Genomic DNA, 24,375 nt, shown 5'->3' on the forward strand with positions numbered 1-24,375 from the left:
TTTGGCTTAGATAACTTATTGGGGATTTGTCTGTGTGGTGGTTTTCTTTTCGTGTGATACATGCAACACAATAGGATTTCACAATATGGTTTTTCTCTGCTGTAAACCTCTTCTGAAAAGGTTTTTATTTATTTATTTAATACTCTCGCTTAAAAAAAAAACCTACAAAGATGTATTCACATAATCACCAATATATGAGTTGAACTGAATGCAGTTGTTAGCCTGTATTATCTATACATTAAAAATTCTGTAATATTGTTGAATCGTAACACTAACATTGTGGTTCACCAGCCCCATTTCACTGTGTTCTTCTTGAGGTCTTTGTGCATTATGTTTACAAGACTGGTACCTGTTCAAATAATCATCACATTTCACTGAAAAAATTCTCATATAAGCAAGCAGTTGGGGATACTTCCTAGAAAACTCCTTTGGCTCTGTACAGCTGAGTGACAGAAATCTGTTTAAAAAAATATGTTGCAACAAAATATTTTCTGTTGGTTGATTGAATACTATACTTCGGGACATTTTTGGAGACTGTGCAAATACATTTGTCTTTTCTCAAAATCTGAGAGCTAATATTAGCATCAAAGGCTTTCTGCTTCTATTTCCTAGTTCTATCATTAATGGCTTTTAAACATTTTTAAAAAAGATTTGTGTTGAGTTTCAGTGGGAATGGTATGGATTTGTTTTGAGTTTATTCTTTAACTGGTATTTTAGTTATTACACATATTTGTTACTTGGTTTTTAATTATATGAGATGGTGCCATACCTGTAAGCTATTTGGGCCTTCAGGCCTGCTACATTTTCTACTGTGGGAAAATGGAAGGGGGGACTGTATAAAGTGTGGGTGAGATACAGTCAAAATAACATTCTCTTCTCAGAGAGTCAAGGCGATCTTGCCCTGCAGCTGCAATAGGGTGACTGGGAGGCATCTCCAGTTTTGGATGGTGCCTGATTGGATCATAAGATGGACATGTGGCTATTGGGCAGGGACTTGAACTTTCTTTTGGGTGGGGAAATTTGAGATTCGGGTTTTCCCAGATTTGCCAATATGATATCTCTTATAAAATGGAACTTTGAGGAACTTCAAGCCTCGGAGTCTTCTTTCATTGAAGTTGTTACTTGGAACCCTGACATTAACCTGAATCTCCTTTAACAACTCTACCAGCTCCCCCAAACTCCAGGGTGCTGTCCGGGGTCCTGAGCCCCAGCGTCAATCCAACCTAGGGTGGCGCACAGACTCAGGGAAGGTGGAGGGGACAGGATGATAGGTAGATAATGCTTTTATTTAAGTGCATGATATAGTGGTTAAGGTGCTGGACTTGCAGTAGGGAAGTCCAGATTCTGGTCCTCCCCAGGAACAGAAGACAGTTGAATGATCTTAGGCTACCTCTGAAGCCTAATTAGTTTCAGTCTCTGCACTAAGCCGGCTGTTAAACAAAGTTTCATGGTAAAAGACAAGGCAAGTATGATGCCAAAGTCAGGAAACAAATGCTAAGAAAAAGAACTTTTTAAATAAATATTTCCAAACCTTTTCATTCATATATATATATATATATATATTACAGATGTGCAGATGTGCAGATTTGAAAGCAAAAAGATGTTTTCTAGCCTGTGGGGCCATAAACAGCATATTTCTAGAACTCCTTAAATCAAATATAAGATTTCCCATGATTGTGCAGCTGCTGCAGAAGGATAATCATGGAATTAGGGGAAAAGATGCAGCATTTATAAGCGTTATAGTTCAAAACATCTGGAACATATATATGCCTACAGTACTTTTGATTTGTATGACAACAAAATTAAGATTATTATTAATTTGATTAATGTCTTATTATAATGATTGTTATTGCTGCTGCTACAGTACTATTACTTTTGTAGTACTTTTAAAAGCTGATATAAATGACATAAAACTTTTCTTTTCATATATATATATATATAAAATAACATATAAAAATCCATCTTTAGTTAAACTGTGTTGTCGGGGTACAGATATTTTTAGGAAATAATAATCAAAGGGTTTACAACAGTGTTCATTACATTGGTATTAAATCTATAATAATAATAGTAATAATAATATTTGCTTGTCCATTTTAACAAACCTTCCTTGTATCGTTAGTTCTTTTCTTATAGCCATATTTTTCTAACTTCTGTTTTTATTAGTTAGCCATTGATAAAATAAGTCCCATGTCAAAAAGTATTCAGTTTCTTCCTTTTCCTTAATTGTGTTAGTCTATCCATTTCTTCACATTCTAATTTTTTAAAAATCACATTTTCATCTGTAGGGCTCTCTTTACTCTTCCATTGTTGTGCAAATACGAAATCTTTCTCTGTGTGTCTGCCAGTGGTGGGTTCCTACTGGTTCGGATGAAATGGTAGTAGTTTGGTGGCCTGGGTCACTGGAACCAGCAGCAACCCAGACCTGCCACACTGCCGAACCAATTCTCCCAGATACACTGCCATCTTGTTTTTTGCTTCTGCTCTGTGCATGGGCACACAGCATGCATCAGGCGTGCGCACGCAAAGCGCCCATGAACAAACCAGCAGTAATGACTGCCAGAACCCACTCCTGGTCTCTGTGTGTGTGTGTTTGTGTGTGTGTGTGACATTAGCAAGAAGACTTAATACTCCCAACCTTGCTTGCAGTTATACAAAAACCTGCCTGTGTTAAGTCCCAGTGAATTCTGTAGGACTTATTTCTGGGTACTGAGGTGATGATATATCGAATTTAGAATAACAGAGTTGGAATGGACCTTGGAGGTCTTCTAGTCCATCCCCCTGGTCAGGCAGGAAACCCTATACCATTTCAGACAAATGGTTGTCCAATCTCTTCTTAATTTGTAATGTTTCTTTTTTTCCTATATAGGAAAAAATTCCTATATGATTATGCATTTACCTAATAGCTATTGTTATATAGACCAATATGCATTAAGTAAGAAAGCTTTTTAAAACTTTAATGAAAATGTAGAAGCATGCAGTGAAAATTACTGTTTCTACTAATCTTTATATCAGAATAAAGTACGTTTTTTTAAAGGACTCTGCCTAGTATTTTTCCATGACCGTTATTTACACACTTCTGTTTTTCAAGAGCATATGGAAGACTATAAGCTTTACAATTCAGTAATAATTGCATGTCCTGCCCAAAATGGAATGGTTGTATTGCTCCTTTCACATAGGAGGAGCCGAGACTGTGATACAGGGACTCCTTTTAGCCAAGCAAAAAGGTTTGCATAAACTGAAAATGGCTTTAAATTGCCCTCCTATACATACAGTGATGCATGGCCAATAGCAGCTTTTATGTGTTGTTTTGCAAAATGCTTTTATGGCTCCCCTAGGTTTAAAATGCAAATTGTGGTGTAGAAAGCTGCTGTTAGAAGTGGAGTAATAAAATAAAATCCTCCTAAGGGAGCAAAATCAAGTTTACAAAAAATAAAGGGTGCATATTTTCTTTATGCAATCATATATACTCAAAGATACAACCATATGGAGAAAGACTAATATTGTTTTATAAAGAACCAGCAGCATCCATTTTGTAAGGCTGTGGTTTTTTTTTTAAAAGGAGCTATAAATGCTATTCCCACTATGTAATCAGTGGGTCCAGACTTAATGTTTTACTGTTTAGTAAGTAGAATGTCTGGGTAAACAATCGTATGTTAAAAAAAAAAAACCTCATTGTAACTATCCCTTAATATCACAGTACCCTGGATCGCAACAAAGGAAAATCTATAGATCTCTTCCAAATCCTGTTGCAGTGAAAAAAACACAAGCTTGGTTCACTAATAAACCTTATTACCTAAGGAATATTTTCCTGTGGTAGAATGTGATAATTAGAACCATATGAAAGGCCATCCAAATTTGACACAACCATGCCATTTCTATATTCACATATGTATGGCAATTTCCCAGCCGTGGTAGCAACTTACCACGGGTGGGAAATTCCATCTTTGATGGGAAATTGTACAAAAAAAAACTTAATTATCATTCTCAAAATGGGTGGGGTATTGTGTTACAGGACAATAATGGAAAACAGGAGGACTCCAGTGAATTCTAAGCAGTGAGAGCTGGTTGTGGAATTTCCCCATAAATGCAATTTACTAATCAAAGCTGTGATTATAAGGTCAGTTTAGTTTATATAGTCTCTGCTGTAATTTAGAAGTTAATCCTAAATTCAAGAGTTGATTACCTCCAACGTGTGCAGTTTCCTAAGCAGATCTCTTTGTGCTCCTATAGAATTAATTATCATCAGGCCTGCTGCCTGGGGCAAGAGTATGTATGTGTGAGTATATGCACACATAAACACATACATACAGATACATACACCATGTCCAAGCACAAATGAGCCCAAAATTGCTAAATGAGATAGTAGTTAAATGAATTTTCCCCATTTTATGACCTTTCTGCCAAAGTGGTTAAGTGAATCACTGCAGTTGTTAGTAACACACTTGTAAAGTGAATCTGGCTTCCCCATTGACTTTGTTTGTCAGAAGATTGCCAAATGTTGTCACATGACTCCCGGACACTGCAACTGTCATAAAAATGAATCAGTTGCCAAGTGCCTGATTTTGTAATCACATAACCATGAAGATGTTGAAATGGTCATGAAATGTGAAAAACAATCATAAGTCACTTTTTTCAATGCAATTGTAACTCCAAAGACATTAAATGTTGTAAGTCGAGAACTACCTCTATACATCCTTATAGACAGCTGTGTCCTAATCACCTCCAGGTTTCATTGTTGTAATGCGCTCTACATGGGGTTGTCCTTGAAGAATATTTGGAAGCTTCAGCTGGTTATTTATCTATTAATGTGGATTTTTATATGTCTATATCTGAAATATAAAAACAAATATACATATAAAACAAATATATAAATCCAAAGCAAAGAGAAAAGAATAGTCACCGCAGTAATGGAGCCATTGAAACATGTCCTTAGTTCTCTGGGAATCCCAGGCCTAATAACAATAACCTGGTCTGGAATATCAAAATCTAATATAATATAATTTCAGGGGAAAATAAAGTTTCATTAGGTGAGCACCTCAGTAGAGATTCCACATATCCTGGGACCTTCAAAATCTAGGTTTCTAGTTGATGGTACCTGCAGAATGCCTTCTCAGCCATCTCCAATGGGATGGGCTGATGTAACTAAGGGGAGGAAGTCCTTGCAATAGCCCAGTTCCATGCCATGAAGGGCTTCACAAGTTAAAACCAACACCTTGAATTGGGCCTAGAAGTAAAATGGCAGCCAATGTAGCTCATGGAACACAACTTTTTATATTTGTTGCTTTATTTGTTTGTTGAATGTCGTACAGAATTGCATCTGTACAAATTGGATGGATGGATATGCAAAAACAGTAAAAAAAAAAAAGGTGCATTGCTAGCATTAAGCATACTTAAGGTATTGATCTCATTGGGAACGAATCCGCCAAATATCCTTTTTAAAACAGTGGAGCTGTCCATTCTTTTTTCTCCCTATTTTTTCTATTCTTTTTTTTAAGTATATTTTCATTATATTAAAAAAAAATCTAATGAAAAAATATTTTTTTAAAAGCAGTGGCGTTCTCCCTGTCCCTTGCCAAAAAAATTAGCCATAATTGACTTGGCATGGCATCATTTGGCATGGCAGTGTTCCTTTCTGTCCCTTCCATCTTCCCTCCAATCTCTACATCTCCATTTTTCTTCATCTTGGCCTTCCAAACCACAATTCATCCCCAGCCAAATCCACAGTATGGTTGCCTCATAGTTTTTTATGCTGTATATTGGTCAAGCTACCAATCTACTTCAAAAAGATATACTATTTTCCCTAGCCCGCTAGCTCCTTTCTTCTTTCCCTTGTCTCTCTCACAACATCCAAAGCCGATTGTGTATATATACCACATAGTTACCTTGTGGTAATATCGGCAGGCAATTAATTAATTAATTAATTTCTGAATTAACTCTCTGCCTCTTCTCCCAAGCTAACTTTTTATCCCTTCATCTTATCTCTCTTCCCACTGCATGGTCTTTAAATTATAACCGGGACAACAAGAATAGAATAACAGCGTTGGAAGGGACCTTGGAGATATTCTAGTCCATCCCCTGCTCAGGCAGGAAACCCCACACTACTTCAGACAAATGGTTATGCAACATTTTCTTAAAAACTTCCAGTGTTGGAGTGTTCACAACTTCTGGAGGCAAGTTGTTCCACTGATTAATTGTTCTGTCAGGAATTTTTTCCTTAGTTCTAAGTTGCTTTTCTCCTTGATTAGTTTCCACCCATTGCTTCTTGTTCTATCTTCAGGTGCTTTGGAGAATAATTTTACTCCCTCTTCTTTGTGGCAACTCCTGAGATATCAGATCACTGCTATCATGTCTCCCCTAGTCCTTCTTTTCATTAAACTAGACATACCTGGCAACCATTCTTCATAGGTTTTAGCCTCCAGACCCCTAATCATCTTTGTTGCTCTTCTCTGCACTCTTTCTATAATCTCCACATCTTTTTTACATTGTGGCAACCAAAACTGAATGCAGTATTCCAAGTGTGGCTTTACCACATGAAGGAGAGCTTCTGTCCAAGATCTGTGGCTGTAACTAACATGGTCACATCTCTAATTTGCTTAAGAACTTTTACCATCATTCCCTTGAACACTTTTTTTTGTAACTTCTAGTTGCATTTGTGTTTACTCTTTATTGCAGAATTCTATACACACTAATGAACAAAATTACTATAAGTGCAGTTTTCAAATAGATAAAACAAAACTACTGTAGTTATGTATCTTTTGAGGATAATGTTGTAATTGTTGCTTGAAATGAGATGCTTTATTAAAGCATTTTCTGAATATGCAAACTAAATAAATACAAAATCCAACAGGATTTATGTTTACTACGAGACACTACAGGAAGCAGTTGGTTACTTTATTGGTTAAATAGTTTGTAAAATATACTTGCATTTCATAAAAGATTGACAATTTTTAAAAAAATCCTAAACTGTCCCCAGCAATCTAAAACTCATAGGGTTATCAGTGCATGTAACATAGATGTTTGTGCGGGTACGTTTATCACTCCTGCTGTCAAGCAAAACCAAGCATTTAATAGTGAGTGCCATACCATGTACATGAATCATACAAGTGGCAAGAAAACAGGGACAGTCAGGCATGACACAGGCTACGTAGACAGTAAACACAGGGTCAATCAAAATAGACTCAAATGTCTATACACCAATGTACAGAGTATGAGGAATAAACAGGGTGAATTAGAAATTCAAGTAAATGAGGACAGATACGATATTGTTGCCATTACAGAAACTTGGTGGGATGAAACCCACAAATGGAACATACAGCTAGAAGGATTTAAATTATTTAAAAGAAATAGACCAAATAAAAGAGGTGGAGTTGTACCTTATATAAGAAATAACTACATCTCTACAGAAATAGAGCACAACAATGATGAGAACTATCTTGAATGCATTTGGGTCAATATTAAAGGTTGGGAGGGAAACGACATTGCCATAGGTCTATACTACAGGCCACCCAACCAAGCAGATGAAGTAGATGAACTTTTTGCTAGTCAGCTAACTAAGGTACGTAGGAAGCACACCACAATAGTAATGGGGGATTTTAACTACCCTGACATCAACTGGGAAACAAACTCTGCATCAAGTGGAAGATCCAACAGGTTCCTAATGAACCTAGCAGACAACTTTGTTTCCCAAAAGGTAGAGAAGGGAACAAGGGGATAGGCCATATTAGACTTAATTCTCACTAACAGAGAGGAAATGATAGAAGGTGTTGAAGCCATAGGAACCCTGGGGGCAAGTGACCATGCAATATTGGAATTCAACATTATGCAAACACAAGTAGTAGAACATAGTCAAACTAGAGTCTTGGATTTTAAGAGAGCTAATACCGATAAACTTAGAGACAGCTTGGGAAGAATTCCATGGATGAGAATCCTCAAGGGGAAAACAACTCAAGAAGCTTGGAAAATTTTGAAAAATGAGTTTACAAAAGCTCAGTCTAGCACAATACCAGTGAAGAAGAAAAATAACAGCTCCCAAAAGAAACCAGCATGGCTACATAAAGAATTCTTTGACAAATTGAAAGACCAAAAAGTTAAGTATAAAGAGTGGAAAGAGGGGGACATAACTAAGGCAGAATATCAGCAAATAGCCCGAGCCTGTAAAGATGAAGTAAGGAAAGCTAAGGCTTACAATGAAGAAAGGCTTGCCACAAAAGTAAAAAAAGTAACAAAAAAAGCTTCTTTCAACATGTTAAAAATAAGAAAAAAGTTAAGAAAACAATTGGTCCATTGCTGGGAGAAAGTGGCAAGAAGGTGACAAGCAACAGGAAGAAAGCAGAACTATTTAACTCATGTTTTGCATCTGTCTTTACACAAAGGGATAAAGCAGTCCAACCTATCAAAAACAGCACCACAAAAATCAGATTAGGAACACAAATTGAAAAAGGGAAGAAAATGGTAAGTGAGCACCTGTCTACCCTAGACGAGTTCAAATCACCAGGACCGGACGGATTACACCCCAGGGTTCTGAAGGAACTGGCAGATGAGATCTCAGAACCACTGACTATATCTTTCAGAGATCCTGGAGCACCGGGGAACTGCCAGAGGAGTGGAAAAGAGATGAGGTGGTTCCCATCTTCAAAAAAGGGGAAAAAATAGATCCAGGAACCTATAGCCTGACCTCAATACCAAGAAAGATTCTGGAAAAGATAATCAAGCAACGAATTAGCGAACACGTAGAAATAAACAAAGTAATAGCCAAAAGCCAACATGGGTTTGTCAAAAACAGATCATGCCAGACTAATCTTATTGCATTCTTTGACAAAGTGACAAAATTAGAAGACCAGAGGAATGCCGTCGATATAGTTTACTTGGACTTCAGTAAGGCATTTGATAAGGTAGACCATAACCTACTACTAGATAAAGTAGAAGAATGTGGGTTGGACAGCATCACCACCAGATGGATTTGTAACTGGCTGATCAACCGCACTCAATGTGTAGTCCTCAATGGAACTACATTTACATGGAGGGAAGTATGCAGTGGAGTACCCCAAGGCTCTGTTTTAGGCCCAGTCCTCTTCAACATCTTCATCAATGATTTGGATGAGGGAATAAATGGGGAACTCATCAAATTTGCAGATGACACCAAGCTGGCAGGAATAGCCAATACTCCAGAATACAGGCTTAAGATACAGAAGGATCTTGACAAACTTGAACATTGGGAACTATCTAATAAAATGAAATTCAATGGTGAAAAGAGTAAGGTTCTACATTTAGGCAAGAAAAATGAAATGTACAGGTACAGTATAGGTGGTACCTTCCTCAATAGTAGTAACTGTGAAAGGGATCTTGGAGTCCTAGTGGACAACCATTTAAATATGAGCCAGCAGTGTGCAGCAGCTGCCAAAAGAGCCAACACAGTTCTAGGCTACATAAACAGAGATAGAATCAAGATCACGTGAAGTGTTAATACCACTGTATAATGCCTTGGTAAGGCCACACTTGGAATACTGCATTCAGTTTTGGTCGCCACGATGTAGAAAAGATGTGGTGACTCTAGAAAGAGTGCAGAGAAGAGCAACAAGATGATTAGGGGACTGGAGACTAAAACATATGAAGAACGGTTGCAGGAACTGAGTATGTCTAGTTTAATGAAAAGTAGGACATGGGGAGACATGATAGCAGTGTTCTAATATCTCAGAGGTTGTCACAAAGAAGAGGGAGTCAAACTATTCTCCAAGGCACCTGAGGGTAGAACAAGAAGCAATGGGTGGAAACTAATCAAGGAGAAAAGCAACTTAGAACTGAGGAGAAATTTCCTGACAGTTAGAACAATTAATCAATGGAATAACTTGCCTCCAGAAGTTGTGAATGCCCCAACACTAGAAGTCTTTAAGAAGATGTTGGATAGCCATTTGTCTGGAATGCTATAAGGTTTCCTGCCTAGGCAGGGGGTTGGACTAGAAGACTTCCAAGGTCCCTTCCAACTCTGCTATTGTATTATTGTAATCCTAATTAATTAATATTAATTAAATTAATTAATATTAAACAGTAATATTATTCATATCCTGATTCAAAAGATGGTATATTAGAATTAGATCCTCTTGAAATCAGTAAGATAGTTTCAGAACTTACACGTGTAAGATTTTCTGTACATAGATATTTATAAAATGAACCCATTACAAGAAATTAACTTGCAAAATACATATAGCACTATTACTTTAAATAACTATGTTTAATATTCTACCACATAATGTTAACATCTCAGAAAGAATCTGCATTTAGAGCTACTGCTATGCTAAGTATCCAGAATTACAAAGATTATTCTTCAAGTCTCAACAGTTCCCTGCTTGTCAGTAATAAGCACATACATTTCTTGTTCTGTTATAAATGCGTCTGAAAACAAGTAGTATTCTTAAGCCTTTTTATCATCTGAATAGCATGAAACTAATGGATTCTAATTTCTATAGACACAAAAAACACAAGAATAGCTTCCAGCAGCCCTAAGAAGCAAGGGATTTAGTGGCAGATTTTGCTAATGTTTTTTTTTTAGAAACCTGTATTGTTTTGATCAGTATGTGCCCTGCCTCAACCTAATTTGCATTTAGCACATTTGATGCCCAGTGATTGAATGCAGCCATAAAATTTAAATATGGCCTTCTAAATTGTGTCTGTGTGTCACATCAAGTGTTCTTATAGGCTAGTTAAATTGATTTGTATTGAGAATATAATACAGCTGCAGGCCAGTGATAAAACTGAGCCTGCATGAGGGTCATAGAGAAGATATGTGAAAGTAAACTGGTGTGAACAGCAGAGGAAGTCCCACTTGGCTCACCAATCTTGCCTAGGCCTCAGATGTCTCATCTTCTCTCCATTTGAACCCCTAATGAATTATTCTTCTTTGCTATTTGGAAAGGTCACAGGTCAGCTAGCTCCAAATCCCTAGGTTTTTCAGGCCAAAGATGAATCTCATAAATAATGAAGCATGGCTACCTCCTTCTCAATATATAACCTGAGCTGGGAGATAAGAATGCTAGAGCACTGCTTGTATATGTTCAAAATAAATTCTGATCTTGAGCAGAGAGTACATTTGCTCACAATTAGAGCCAATAATGCCTACTTCCCAATTTTATGGTATATATTTTGAAGATGAAAAACATCTTCATGCGGAATGATAAACCAATTTTGTTGTATTTATTTTGTACCATGACAACAAAGGCTATACTATACAACGCTAAAAAACCAGAGTCTGCCTTAATGATTTTCCAATATAAAAGGAAGTGGGCATATGTAACTAACTCTTGGTCAATAGAAAACAAGAAACATGCTCCAAATTTGTAGACTGTAGAAAATCATTGGCAGAGTAAAGTTAAGACGCATACAGATTGTATTTAAAACACAGAGAAGCCAAAGACAAAGGTTTAGTTTTATGTCTGTGCATTGGAGACTAGGAGAAATCAATCCAAATCCTCTTTGGTTTTTGACTTGGGCAGTCAATTAATTTTCTCTTCCAAAGAAATATTGTTTTGTGAATAATGGCAGTTATACTCATAACATATCATCAGAGTTCAAACTACTTTTTGTATCAAATTCAACTGGCTCCCTCCCAACCCAGAATGTTAGTTTGAGTTGATTTAGCCCTACTGAGACAAAGTACCAAGATCATATAATCACACACATAGAGGTGGAAATTTACATAACATAAGCATGGCTCTGTGTTTAATTTTTAAAAAAACCTGAACATGCACTATTCTGCATATTTTATACAAACTGCATATTTTTATGTTTATTTTTGAAAACTTATAAAAAAATTAAGTCACTCAAAAAACAGATAGGTGTGAAGATTTCTCATATATACCTATGGCAGAAGACTTATTTAGCATGTAGGGCGGGGGAATAATTTTCCATTGCTGCATTGTAAGAATAAGTATTCTTTCAAGTGCAATATGAGTATTCTGCTGTGTCTATATTCATGATTACCCAAGATTACCAATATGTTCTATGAATTTATACCTTGAAATTATGAGTCAAATGGGGATGTTTTGAATCAGTCTAAAATTTTCACTACCATGTGCCATAAAGTTATCCTTGAAACACTTAAAAAGAAGTCTGGAAATTAACAATACGTTCATTCTGGTCATTCACACCAATTAATTGACTGCCCAAGTCAATTCTCTAAGGGAAGAATATTGTTATTCTTCAAATTTTAGGGTATGTTCCAAAGTATGCCTACAAGAAAATAAGAAACCTTTAAATGAAGATCCTTTCCCAAAGGCACCTATTAAATTGCATTGCTTTTCACAACTTCAGAATTTTTTTGTGGGTGAAAGAGAGAATTGGTGGCAAACACTGGAGATTCTTTGAGCCACTCATAAAGTTCTGTTTTTAATGCAGTTGATTTCACATTAAAAATCTTGTATCTAAAATTATCTTGACACCCTCAAATGATAGCTTCCTGCATTCCTAAATTGAAACTCTTAGTCACGATCAGATATATGAAGAAGAGTTTGTAAAGAATTGTAAATGTGAAGAAGTGTAGTAGTTATGAGGAGCTACCCAGTTTAGTTCTCTACTAGTCTTTGCAACTGAGTGGACCAGTGTTGAAATTCAATTTGTTTTTACTACCGGTTCTGTGGGTGTGGCTTGGTGGGTGTAGTGTGGTGTGGCTTGGTGGCCGTGGCAGGGGAAAGATACTGCAAAACCTCCATTCCCACCCCACTCCCGGGGAAGGATATTGCAAAATCTCCATTCCTATCCCACTCTGGGGCCATCCAGAGGTAGCATTTGCCAGTTTTCCGAACTACTCAAAATTTCCGCTACCGGTTCTCCAGAACCTGTCAGAATCTGCTGGATTTCACCCCTGGAGTGGACCCAGAAGAATAATGTCTGCATTTATACTTTGTTTTGTTTAAATTGCTTTTTAATTAAAATGGACACACTGTTTTTCTGTATCAGAACCACTGATTATAGAATAGAAATTTTACATCAATATTTCAAAAAAAAAAATACAAACCTGTGCAAATTTATTTTTAGTTTTCTTTTCTTGTAGAAGAAGCCATATTGAATTAAGTCATATTTACTATCACGTAAAATAATAATTATTTGTGAAATCATATTGTACCTTTCTTGCTCACCTAATATGAAAGTCAATTCTTTCTCTTGGCAAGGACAAATGACAAGTGAAAAGTTCATTCATTTGAGTTCTGCAGTTTGGGTCCTCCATGGTATGGTGTTTCATTAAACAGATGCTCTTCGTTACTACTGAATGATCTTAATATTCCCAACCAGCTACACAGAAATAACTGAGCCGTAGTTTATTTTTTAGTCTCTCACACTGGCTGGTGTAGGCAAGAGTTAGAAATACCACAGATGTTTTTATAATTTATGGGTTAGATAAATCTATAGCAAGAATTTATGTTTATCACCTCCTGCAATAGAGAAATAGCTTGTATATGCCCATCTGCAGCTGTAATTATATTTTATCAGTGTGTGAAAGGGTGTTTATTAATATATTGCACCACTAACGGAAAAGCTGTGTTCTGGAGTCATTGGATGCCCTAACTCCCACTTCGTTAATTAACATTTGATGAGAATGCTTTATCTCGGGTGCAGCGCTTTCTTGCCAATAGTTGATCCAGTGCAAATATAATTTCAGTGCTTTGGCATTATTCCTAAGAACATTAAGGCTTGGAGAAACTGCATGACCCATTGGTTAGTCAATGAATTTGACAGAAATGAGCAGCATGAGTTTCAAAGACTATTAGTCGATTTTCTAGCTGAGATATTGCCACAGGATCACATATTATTAAGGTCTGTAGGTGGATTTTAAGTTTATTGCTCTCACTTTAAAGATAAAATCTAAATATGCAATGAAAACATGAAAAACCTTACTATTTTCATTAATAAATATGGCATTACTGCAATACACAATATTTGATATTCAGAGAAACAGTGTCAAATTTGTTCCAAATTTAGATAACACAATTTTTATCCAGTATCTAATGAAACAGCATGTTTGCATTTAAACGTCTTGTAATGTTGGTCTGTACGGTATTTTGTTACAGGTTACATGACTCCCATTTATCTTGAAAATGCAACTAGAGACTAAAAAGTATCTGATAAACCTGTTTAGCAGTTACAATTGTGGTAAGAACCACCACCCCCCCACACACACACTATGGAACTGTAAAAAATAAAATTCAGGCATGAAATAAAAAATGTTATGTCTGCTCTCTCCCTCTCCCTCTCTCCCTCTCCCTCTCCCCCCCCTCTCTCTCCCTCCCTCCTTCCCTCCCCCCCTCTCTCCGTGCATATGCACAGAAAATCAATTTGCACTGTCAGATCTTAGTTGAATATGTGGAAAAGCCCACACAGGGAGCAGCACAATAAAGAAAAGACCTCCTATCAGTGTTAATTTTATTATTTCTCCACCCCAAAGAGAACAGCAGATAGAAAAATATATACCACACACTTGGGGTATTGTCAAAACCACATTGTCTTTTTTTAATGCCTTCAAGTCAATTTTGACTCCAACTGACTGCCTGTAGTAGTTAATAGGATTTTCAGAAATTGTTTGCTCTTGCTTTCCTTCTTGGGCTGGGAGTGACTGGCTCCCAATCAACCAGCTGATGTTGTACCAAAAGCAGAACTAAGACTCCCAATTTTCCAATCTTTACCCTGATGCCTTTACCATAACATCAAACTGGTTCGTGGGGGGGAGGGGGATATTGCATTTCTTGTATTGAAAAGGAGTAAAAAAAAAACCTCATTATTTTGTATGTGTTAGACAATTGCATTCCACCAAATGTTGCCTTTGAATTCATGATTTTAAAGTTGCATTGTCAATATATTTGCCTCCCATTGTCTTCAGTAACTGTGATAAAATGTAGTCTTTCCAATAAATGGTTCTCTACAGATAAAAATGCCTTGTTTTCTATCTGTCTTCCTAACTTATCCTCAATATCAGGTCCACAGGAAAGTGCCACCATTATTGTTTGATATTGAGCAACCATTATATTTGAAGGGGCTCTAAGATGTTCCTTTTCTCCTGAGGTAAAGATGTGATCTGTATCAATATAAATATGGCTATTAAAAAAGTGTCAAAAGAGAAAGTATTTGGCAATAGGAATTAAGTAGAAGCAACTGATGACATTGGAAAAGGAAAGGAAGGGAGGGAAAGGAAAATATTAATTAGCATGTATATGACAACTGGAAGTATCAGGAAAATAATAAAAGTCAACAGACATCCTTCCTCTTGCCTTTCTCCTCTGCCCCAATACCTTTTGGGTTCTTCCATTTGATATTCATAATTCTAAACACATTTACAGCACTGCAGTGCAAAGTAACTTTCCATTTAGTTTGTATTTTGATTTTCATTTGTTTCTTTTTCTTGGAGACAGAAGCATAAATAAATGATCATATCCCCCTTATATAGTTTAGTTAAATACTAAATCAGATGTTTGGCTCATTAACAAAATAGAATAAGAATTTGTTGTTTTACTTTTTCTAGATTCAATGATTTGTTTTATTTAAATTCATGCTTTCCTAAACAAATATGTCAATATGCTGGGAAGCAAAGAATCTGTTAACAGATTACTATGTTCATAGATCAATGAAATGTAATTTTCTGAAGATTATTGGCCCTTAAATCAAAATGCCATCTTGCAAGCATTCTTTAATGGGATAAACTGTTTTAATAACAGTTTCCTAAAGTAAACAAAGTGTAAGTTTATATATTATGTTTAGCAAAGCCAAATCCCAAACAACCTAATTTATGCAAAACATCTTTTTACAAGATATTAAGTTTTAACTCTTCCATCATGTTATTTGAAAACAGGCATAATTAAATAGGCAAGATTTGCACAAGTGATAATATATTTGTACAAAATTATTTTTAATCACACATTACACTATTTTATCATTGTAAAACCTAACCAGAGTAGATATCATACAGGTGCAGTGTGTCTTGCCTTGAGTCTCAAGATTACATGGAAAGTAAATGTAAATTAATTGCAAATATATCACGTAGCACTTCCCTCTGGAAATCAAATCAGTGGTCCTGTGTATCCAGATAGCTTTCTTGCTATCATATAAAATATAATGTTCCATGTGAAAAATAATGTTATTTGTTATCCATATTAAACAACTGGGACATATATTCTATTGGGATATCATCTGCCAATTTGGATGAGATATTATCAATACGTAGAGGGTACTATCAGCATCTTTCTTGGTAAAGCTGTGGGAGGCATTGGGTAGGATGAAACCAGGCTAAATCTGGCAAAATAGAGTTGCTGTGTGTATAGAAATTGACGCATTTGCTGATGGCCTCCATATTCATTCTGAGTGGCTGATCCTTGAAGGGGATTGTCCAAAACTTAAGTATTCTCCTTGACTGTTAACTTCTTTAGAACAACAGTTGGATTCTATGATCAGGATATCCTTTGCTAGTTTCAGTTGACGTGACATTGCAGTTCCTCTTGGAGCAAGAGGGATTAGCAATGGTGGCTCATGTTCCAACCTTTAGATTAAATTATACTAATATGTTGTATATAGGGCTGTTTTCATATTCTGTCCAGACAGTGCAGAGTTTGCAATGTTAGCATGATACAAATATTGTAAAATAAATGTCCAAAAAATCATCTAAGTTTAACATTCATGATACAGGAACTTCATCTGGGTATCCATGATTTACAAAGTCTGTTTTGTTTAATTCAGTGCACAATTTGGGGAAAACATGTTGATGAATACAGATCTCTATATGTGGAAAATATTATATTACATCAATTTTCACCAACCTGGTAAACTCCGAATTTGTATCAAAACTCAGCTTGACTTGACAATTTTAGGAGTACAGATCAAAATAACTATATTAGGGGATTATTTAAATCAGTTGCATATAGGGAATGATTCTGGCCTGGATTTTTTTTTTTGTCTGATCTGAACAATAGAAATAGTCAATCAGATATTTGTATGACTCAAATGAGTTATTTGTCTGCATTTTTACTGGGCTTTGCAATTTAATTGAGGGAAGGGAGAATCAAATATATTTTCGGTCCAATATATTTCTTTCCAACCTTTCTCTGTAGAGCATTAGTCTCGTGCATATTCCTATTGTTCAGAAGGACAATTCATTAGAAGACTAGGTATCCAATTTCAGCACTAAAAATGGTCCTTCTGCACTATTGCCCCTGTACCAGTCCCTGGTGCTACAGTTAGCTAAGTAAATGACTAATAGATGCTTTAAGATTAAGAGAGAGTGAGTTGGAAAGAAGCATTAAAATTTGTCACACTTCACAGCTTATGAAATGCATCTTAACTTGGGGATTTGTAAAATCCCACAAGATGACATAAAGAGGAAGAAGGATTTATGAATATATTTCATATCAGGAGTCTTTATAAGTGAATAAATTAATCTATCTATTTCTTGCCAAACCTTGGAAACTTTTAAAATCATTGGTCCAAATTCCATCAACTGAAAGAAAATGAAACGCACAATCTCTTAAAATGCAGAGACAAGAAATAGCCAGGAAAGCTTTTTAACATTCCTTTTCTTGAATATATTCTTTTAAAAAGAACAAAATTTATTCCTTTCCAAACAACTTTTTTACTGTTAGACGGTAGAGAAGGCATAAGTATTTTTTTTTAAATAATATGTTTCATCAGTAGTAGATCTGGTTTCCCTTTTGACACTGTAATATGAGCTGAGAATAAAGAACATAATAATAAACTGAGTTACAATGACAATAGTTATTATTTTAATGCTTTGTAGTTCATATCTGATTGCTGAAGAGATTTCTGGCTGATTATAAAAAGTAATATACAAAATAATCACTGGAGAAATTGACAACCAACTTGTTTTTTAACATAACAGTACATATGAAGAATTATTACTGCACAAGAAGTTAATAAGAAAATAAAATTAAAAGTGAATAATGGCTCTTATCAAATTAAGCATAGTATAATCTAAAGAATGGAGAGACTAATCTTGTTTTAGGCTGAAAAAAATACAGATTTTTCTGAATCTTTTTTTATAGTGGAGCTTTGGCCATTGGTGACTCTTCTGCAAAAAAATACATTGTTAGAATGCATAAAGCTAAAGAACCTATCTTAAAGAAAATAAAGGATATTAATAAGTGAAATAAATAAATAAACACATTGAAGGTCATACAATTTGAGTAAAAAATGAGTGTGAAATGGGCATTCCTTTCATTTTTCTCCACTTCTGTTGCTTCTAGGATTCTACTTTAGCTGGATCTGCAACCATGGCTGGGCCCAGAACCAGCGCAATTGTAGGAGATCAAGGAACACCATCGAAGGTCCAATTACCACTCAATATGTAAGCAGAAGTTTTGCTCTGAAGAGCAATGTATAATTTTGGCATTATTATTTGTAGTTTGAAAATGTCAGCAGAACCTCTTCTCATGGTTATCACTGGTCTGGGTGAACCAGCCTTTTGTCAACATTGAAAAGTGATGAGTGAAAGGCTAGGTCACTTGTATTCACAGGTTGACACAAATTTTAATTCCCAAGTTACTTATTATAGTTTTGTGAATGATTACTTGGTAGGTATTGTTCCTATTAAATAGAGAAAATCATTAATATCATAAATAAGTGGTTCTCAACCTTTTCTTTACCATGGACCCACTTTAAATATGTTTTGTGGCCACAGACCATTGGGACTTAAGATTTAAATCATTTCTTCAAGCCTTCATGGGCCCCCGTGACAATATCACAGCCATAGGGGTCCGCAGACCACAAGTTGAGAACCACTGCCATAAATTATATTAAACCATTTAGAAACAATATTCCTATACAATTTAGTACCTGAAATTATATTAGGAAGAGTGGTTCATAAAATAAAATTCTTCCAGGTATGTATTTAAGCAGTAAATGATGTTACAACATTAGCATGGTACGTGTAAAATTTTTAGTTTCAGTGAAAGATACTAAAAATAGAATGATTAAATATTTATTGAATTTAAATACACAATCAAGGGGGAAAAACACCAAGCACAAGCTGAGTTTTCTTTTCCTTGGATCCAGCACTTTTCCTATCAGCTGGAATATTATCTGAAAAAACATTCTGATTAATTTTGGAGATGGTGAGTGTCCTTCACCCATTCTCCATTACCTGAATTTGTTTCTTTGTTTATGGCTGCGGTTCTCGTCTAACTTTATAATAATCTTATCCTTTATATAATCTCAGCATTTGAATTTCCATCTAAGACATTTAAGGTGTCTGCTGCATTTAAAGAGAGAAAGAGAATGTATATTTTTTAACAACTACACTAAGTTTATTTAATATGGTTAATAACCGGCAATCAGGTCGTTAAGCAAAGCAGTCACAAAATGATATTGTAACAGCTTGTGATATAATTTCAGCTTTCTTTGCAGACATACAAAGAATTGGTCACTTTGGCTTACTTTTTCATCATTATAAGCACAAATACTCACTAAACGAGACAGTCACTAAATAAGCACTACCTATAGACATCACACCTACCATAAGTACTTAATTATGTATTTTTAATGAACTCACTGTATGGTTTTTCTGTAATTGTCTACAGTATTCCACTTGACAAATTGTGGATTTTTTTAATATGTGTAAGGAAAAGGGAAATAAGCACTTCCGTGCTCTTAAGCGCTAGAAAACCAGACTTCACTTCAAAGGTGTACCACAAACTCATAACAGGCCTACAAAGATGACATCAATCATAGTACCGAGAATTTGATGTTTTAAAATCAGTCACAGTTGAGCCCCTGTAGCCTAAAATTAAAGCTGGAATACAATTCTACCTGGCAACTATTAGTGCTGATTAGTGTAGTCTGAAACTTAACTCATAATATCCAGACAGCCAGCATCACAAAAAGCCCCAAGTTCAATATTGTTTTCTAATGTCACTGGGTAGTCAAAGATAGCTGAGGGTTTTATATTTTGTTCCAAGTGTCTAGTACTGATTGTACTAAAACCAGAGAACGCACTCGTGCTAATTAACATAGTTCACCACACATACACTGCCAAAACATAATGTGACAATAATTCCTCAAGCCTCTTGTGAAAAATATACATTAATTATTTGATCAGGATGCTGCCTACTGGAAGCATTTGATAAATCAAGGCAAAGAATGCCTCGAGGAATTGTTAAAAGATATGAGCAGTCTAATAATTATTGCTGTTTATTTTCTGCTTGCAGTGAGAGTGCTTACTGCACACAGGGATAAAATAAAAAAAGCAAGCAACATTTATTTTTCAACTTGTATTTTCTAGAAGGCAGAAGAATTAGGGCCTTGTGTGTATTGGTTACAGTCTGTATTCAAACTGAATTTGAATTTTAGGGGGTTTTTTTTAGCTGCTATGTTGAAGATTCCAGTTTTACACCTTCCAGTAATTTTTGAGCAGCTATGTGGAAAATTCCAGTTTTACACCTTCCAGTAATTACCCCCAAAAAATCACTTGTAATTTAGCAAAGCCAGTATAGTTTTATATATAGTGTACCTTATTAGGGATATGCACACAATAGAATATGCAGTATATTTGTTTTGAACTTGAAGCAAACTTTCGTGTCCCAGAGCTTCTGCCAAACTATTTTGAATTGGCCGAATTTTGATTGTTCTGGAATTTTGCTGAAAGATTGGTTTTTCTGAGTTTTGGCTAAAATAAAAATCTGGAAGAATCCTGGCAAGTGATTTTATGGGACAAAGAAGGCAAAGATGTTACATGTCATCCCTGCTCTTCTCTATGGCCAGAGATATCCATGCACAGTGTAACCCATCAGCCTATCTGTGCCCAGATTTTTAAGTCCCTTTCCTTCAGGGTTTTCCCTCAGCTCCAAGTCCCAATTTCCCTGAAGGAACATATCCCATCAAACCACCCACTCTGATTTTCAATGACTGTCCCTCTGATATGTATAATAATAGGGAAATTTGAAAACTATAGTCTTTTAAAATGATTTCTGGTAATTTTATAAATACTACTTTCATGTTTCCTTTAATTCAGCTACCTATTTTTAAAGTGCAAAATATCTTTAAAATACATTACGTAGAATTACTTGAGTGTTGCGTCTTTTCATTTTGATACTCAGTATCCAGCTAAATTTTGTTATGGGCATCCTATTTTTGAAATTTGTAGATGAATTTCCAATTAATATTCTAGTGCTGTCAATGTGTTTAATTATCTTGTAGCTGTCTGGATGAATTTTCCCTTCTATGTTCCCATATTCTTTTGCTGGTTAATAATTTCAGTTGAATAAATAAATGTAACAATAACAGGTATTTTATTTTAAAACAAAATATGGTTTACTTGCTATGCGCGTCTTCAGCTTTACCCTCTGACTGTTTATATATTTATCATTTTTGACAGTTATTTGGCATTATATGCCTACAAACCTCAGAAGACAGATGAACTAGAACTACGTAAGGGCGAAATGTATCGTGTTATCGAGAAGTGTCAGGATGGCTGGTTCAAAGGGACGTCCTTGAGAAATGGCATGTGTGGCGTCTTTCCAGGCAATTATGTCACTCCAGTTTCCAGGTGAGAAGCAGTGTGGGGGTTTTAGCAATTGGATATCATCACCACCTCCCAAAGGAAGGAACTGAATCCCCAAAAAGTGTCTTTCCTGAGTTTGCACCTCATATGTTTTAATTTTAATATATTATTTTCAATTCCATAATGTTTTTTTTTATCATAATAACCTCACAAATGGGTTATAAGAACAGTTTGTGATGCTGAAGGATTATGCCTGATCTCACATTTGTACCTCTACAGCGAAGTACATGTTCATCTCGTCTGTGATCTCAGACTATTGTCTAGATACAATAGAACCTCTGGTCACGACCATTATTCATTCCATAACTCTGGTAGCAACCCAATTTTGTCGTCACCTGAACATAATTTTGGAAATTTGGCTCTTACAAAAAAAAAATTGCACAGAAGGGGGAAATCAGCCGCGAGAAAAAAAATATTTTTTTTGGTCGAAACCTGATTTAATCGTGGTCCAGAAGTGTTTGTGACCAGAGGTTCTACTGTACAGAGGTTGCTCATAGCTAGGCAGGGGAAGGCTATACATCTAAACTGCTGCATGTGGTAGTGTCAGCATCACTTCATTCAGTAATCAGGAAAGAAAACCACTGGACTCCATTTGTATTGAAATCAAGTGTACTTTTACTAATTATAAATGAACAGTTGCAAAGGTAAGCTGAGTCTGGTTAATTAGGCGCGAAAGCTAATAATATAATGTATAATTCATTCCCCTCCTCTTGGCATCCCCGTGCACAGTCCAATCATATTTCCCCCCCAATGTCAGGTGTGAGATAACTTCAAAAGGCATCACCAGGATGGAATGCTGGACCGTTGGCCTTGGCAGGAAACACCCCTCCTCCACATGCGCAGTAAGGTGGTCAGTTCAGCGTCTAGAAACTTCCTCCAGCACAGCAATGATTCCCCTCCCAAATACCATGCCCCCCCCTCCCCGTTTCAATGGCAGCCGAAGCAGTAGCAAAGCAGAGGCTGACAGGTAGAAATAAACCACAAAAGTATCAGCCGAAATGCCCATTTTTTTCTGCTTCCTACCTTTGGCATAGTTCATACTTTCTTTAAAAGAGGTCAAATAGAATTTTTTTATGCAAGTACTAGTTTCCTATATTTCTTCTCAATTCCAGAAGTAAGGATTTCTGTTCAGCTTTTCTCTCTATAATAAGAACTAAGGTTGCATATTTTGTGTAATACATATCACTTTCTCATGAGACAGAATGTGCTGTTCCACAGGTAGTCCTCAACTTATAACTGGTTGTTGAACAACATTTACAACAGCTATGGGTCTTTTACAGACATTGTAAATGGTCTCCCTGTCTCACTTGACAACAAGTTTTGATGCTTCACAATGTTTTGGCCAGTTTGTGGCAAAAAAAAATAATTATTATTCAAATCTATTCGAGTTTTGCCCCATTTTTCTACTTTTTTTGCCACCTTTGTTAACCGAATCACTGCAGTTGTTAAATTAATAGCATGGCTATTAAGTGAATCTGGCTCCCCCCATTGACTTTCCTTGTCAGAAGGTTGCAAAAGGGGATCCCATGACCCCGGGACACTGCAACCATAAGTGTAAGTTAGTTGACAAGCGTCTGAATGTAACCAACGACGTAACCAGGACGATGCTGCAATGGTCATGAGTGTGAAAAATGGTTGTAAGTCCATTTTTCCAGTGCTGTTGTAACTTTGAATGGTCATTAAGCAAACTGTTGTACCTGGAGAACTACCTGTGAACACATGATGAGGAAACATTGGTTCCAATATGTTGCCTTTGACTTCTTGCACAGAACTCTTATCTTGGGCTTCCTTTTTATCCAGGGTTCCTGCATCAACTAACCAGCCCAGGAATTTAACAGGAGGCTCTCCAACAGCCAAAGGCTCCCCTCGAGATGCTGCCCCGGCTCTTACCAGTTCTGCTCCTGTTACCAGACCTGCCGTTCCAATCACAACCCCTCCCTCTCAGACGCAGCTGCCAGGAGGCTCCCCACAGATGAATAACTGTTTGAGATATTCTTCTCAGCACCCAGTGATTCAGCCTCGCAGCGCTGTGCAAATGGGTAGGTATAATCTGCAGACATCCTGTCCTCTGAATCTCGCGTCAGAGAAAAAGAGTCTCGGAATCTTCTGTCTGTCTAGGGCGCCTCCGCAAAGTCCTTGCTCTGTTCAAAACTGAATCAGGGATAGGAATTAGAGCTTTTGTTTGGCCTTTGGCCTACATTGTTTAAGGTTGTATTTATTGCTTGCAAGGACCACATTTTGCTTTTCTGGCTATCCTATACAGGTAGTCCTCGACTTACAACAGTTCACTTAGTGACCATTTGAAGTTATAATGGTCACTGAAACAAGTGACTTATGGCCATTTTTTATACTTATGACCATTACAGCATCCCCATGCTTACGTGATCAAAATTCAAAAAAGTCATCTTAGCAACTGACTAATATTTATGACCATTGCAGGAGTGATGTGATCCCCTTTGCGACTTTATGACAAGCAAAGTCAATGGGGCCACCAGATTCAATTAACAGCCCTGTTACTAATTTAACTACTGCAGTGATTCACTTAACAACTGTGGCAAGAAAGTTCGTTAAATGGGGCAAAATTCACTTTTTGTCTCACTTAGCAAAAGAAATCTTGGGCTAATTGTGGTCATAAGTTGAGGACTACCTGTACTCACAATGGCAGTCCCACTACAGTACTTACACACTAATTCATTTGGGAAGCATGAAGCATCCTGTATGTTAAGAAGTAAACTTGATAAGTCTAAGAAGAGTCATGTATTGCTTTAATGTTTTAAAACAGTTTATTAGATTTAAAATATGGAAGATGTTTATTGTGCAATGAACAAAACAAG

At 36.2% G+C, this 24,375-nt stretch overlaps 1 protein-coding gene across 1 annotated transcript in view; it reads left to right on the top strand.

Moving 5' to 3' along the window:
- Nucleotides 1-24,375, top strand: part of SH3RF3 (SH3 domain containing ring finger 3) — a 218,529-nt gene that overhangs the window by 168,453 nt on the left and 25,701 nt on the right. The window contains exons 5-7 of the mRNA XM_032227048.1: nt 18,231-18,331; nt 21,356-21,526; nt 23,342-23,580. Coding sequence (XP_032082939.1) covers nt 18,231-18,331; nt 21,356-21,526; nt 23,342-23,580 — 511 coding nt within the window. The remainder of the gene's footprint in view (nt 1-18,230; nt 18,332-21,355; nt 21,527-23,341; nt 23,581-24,375) is intronic.

The sequence above is a fragment of the Thamnophis elegans genome, chromosome 11, assembly GCF_009769535.1.
Source record: "Thamnophis elegans isolate rThaEle1 chromosome 11, rThaEle1.pri, whole genome shotgun sequence".
Taxonomy (NCBI): domain Eukaryota; kingdom Metazoa; phylum Chordata; class Lepidosauria; order Squamata; family Colubridae; genus Thamnophis; species Thamnophis elegans.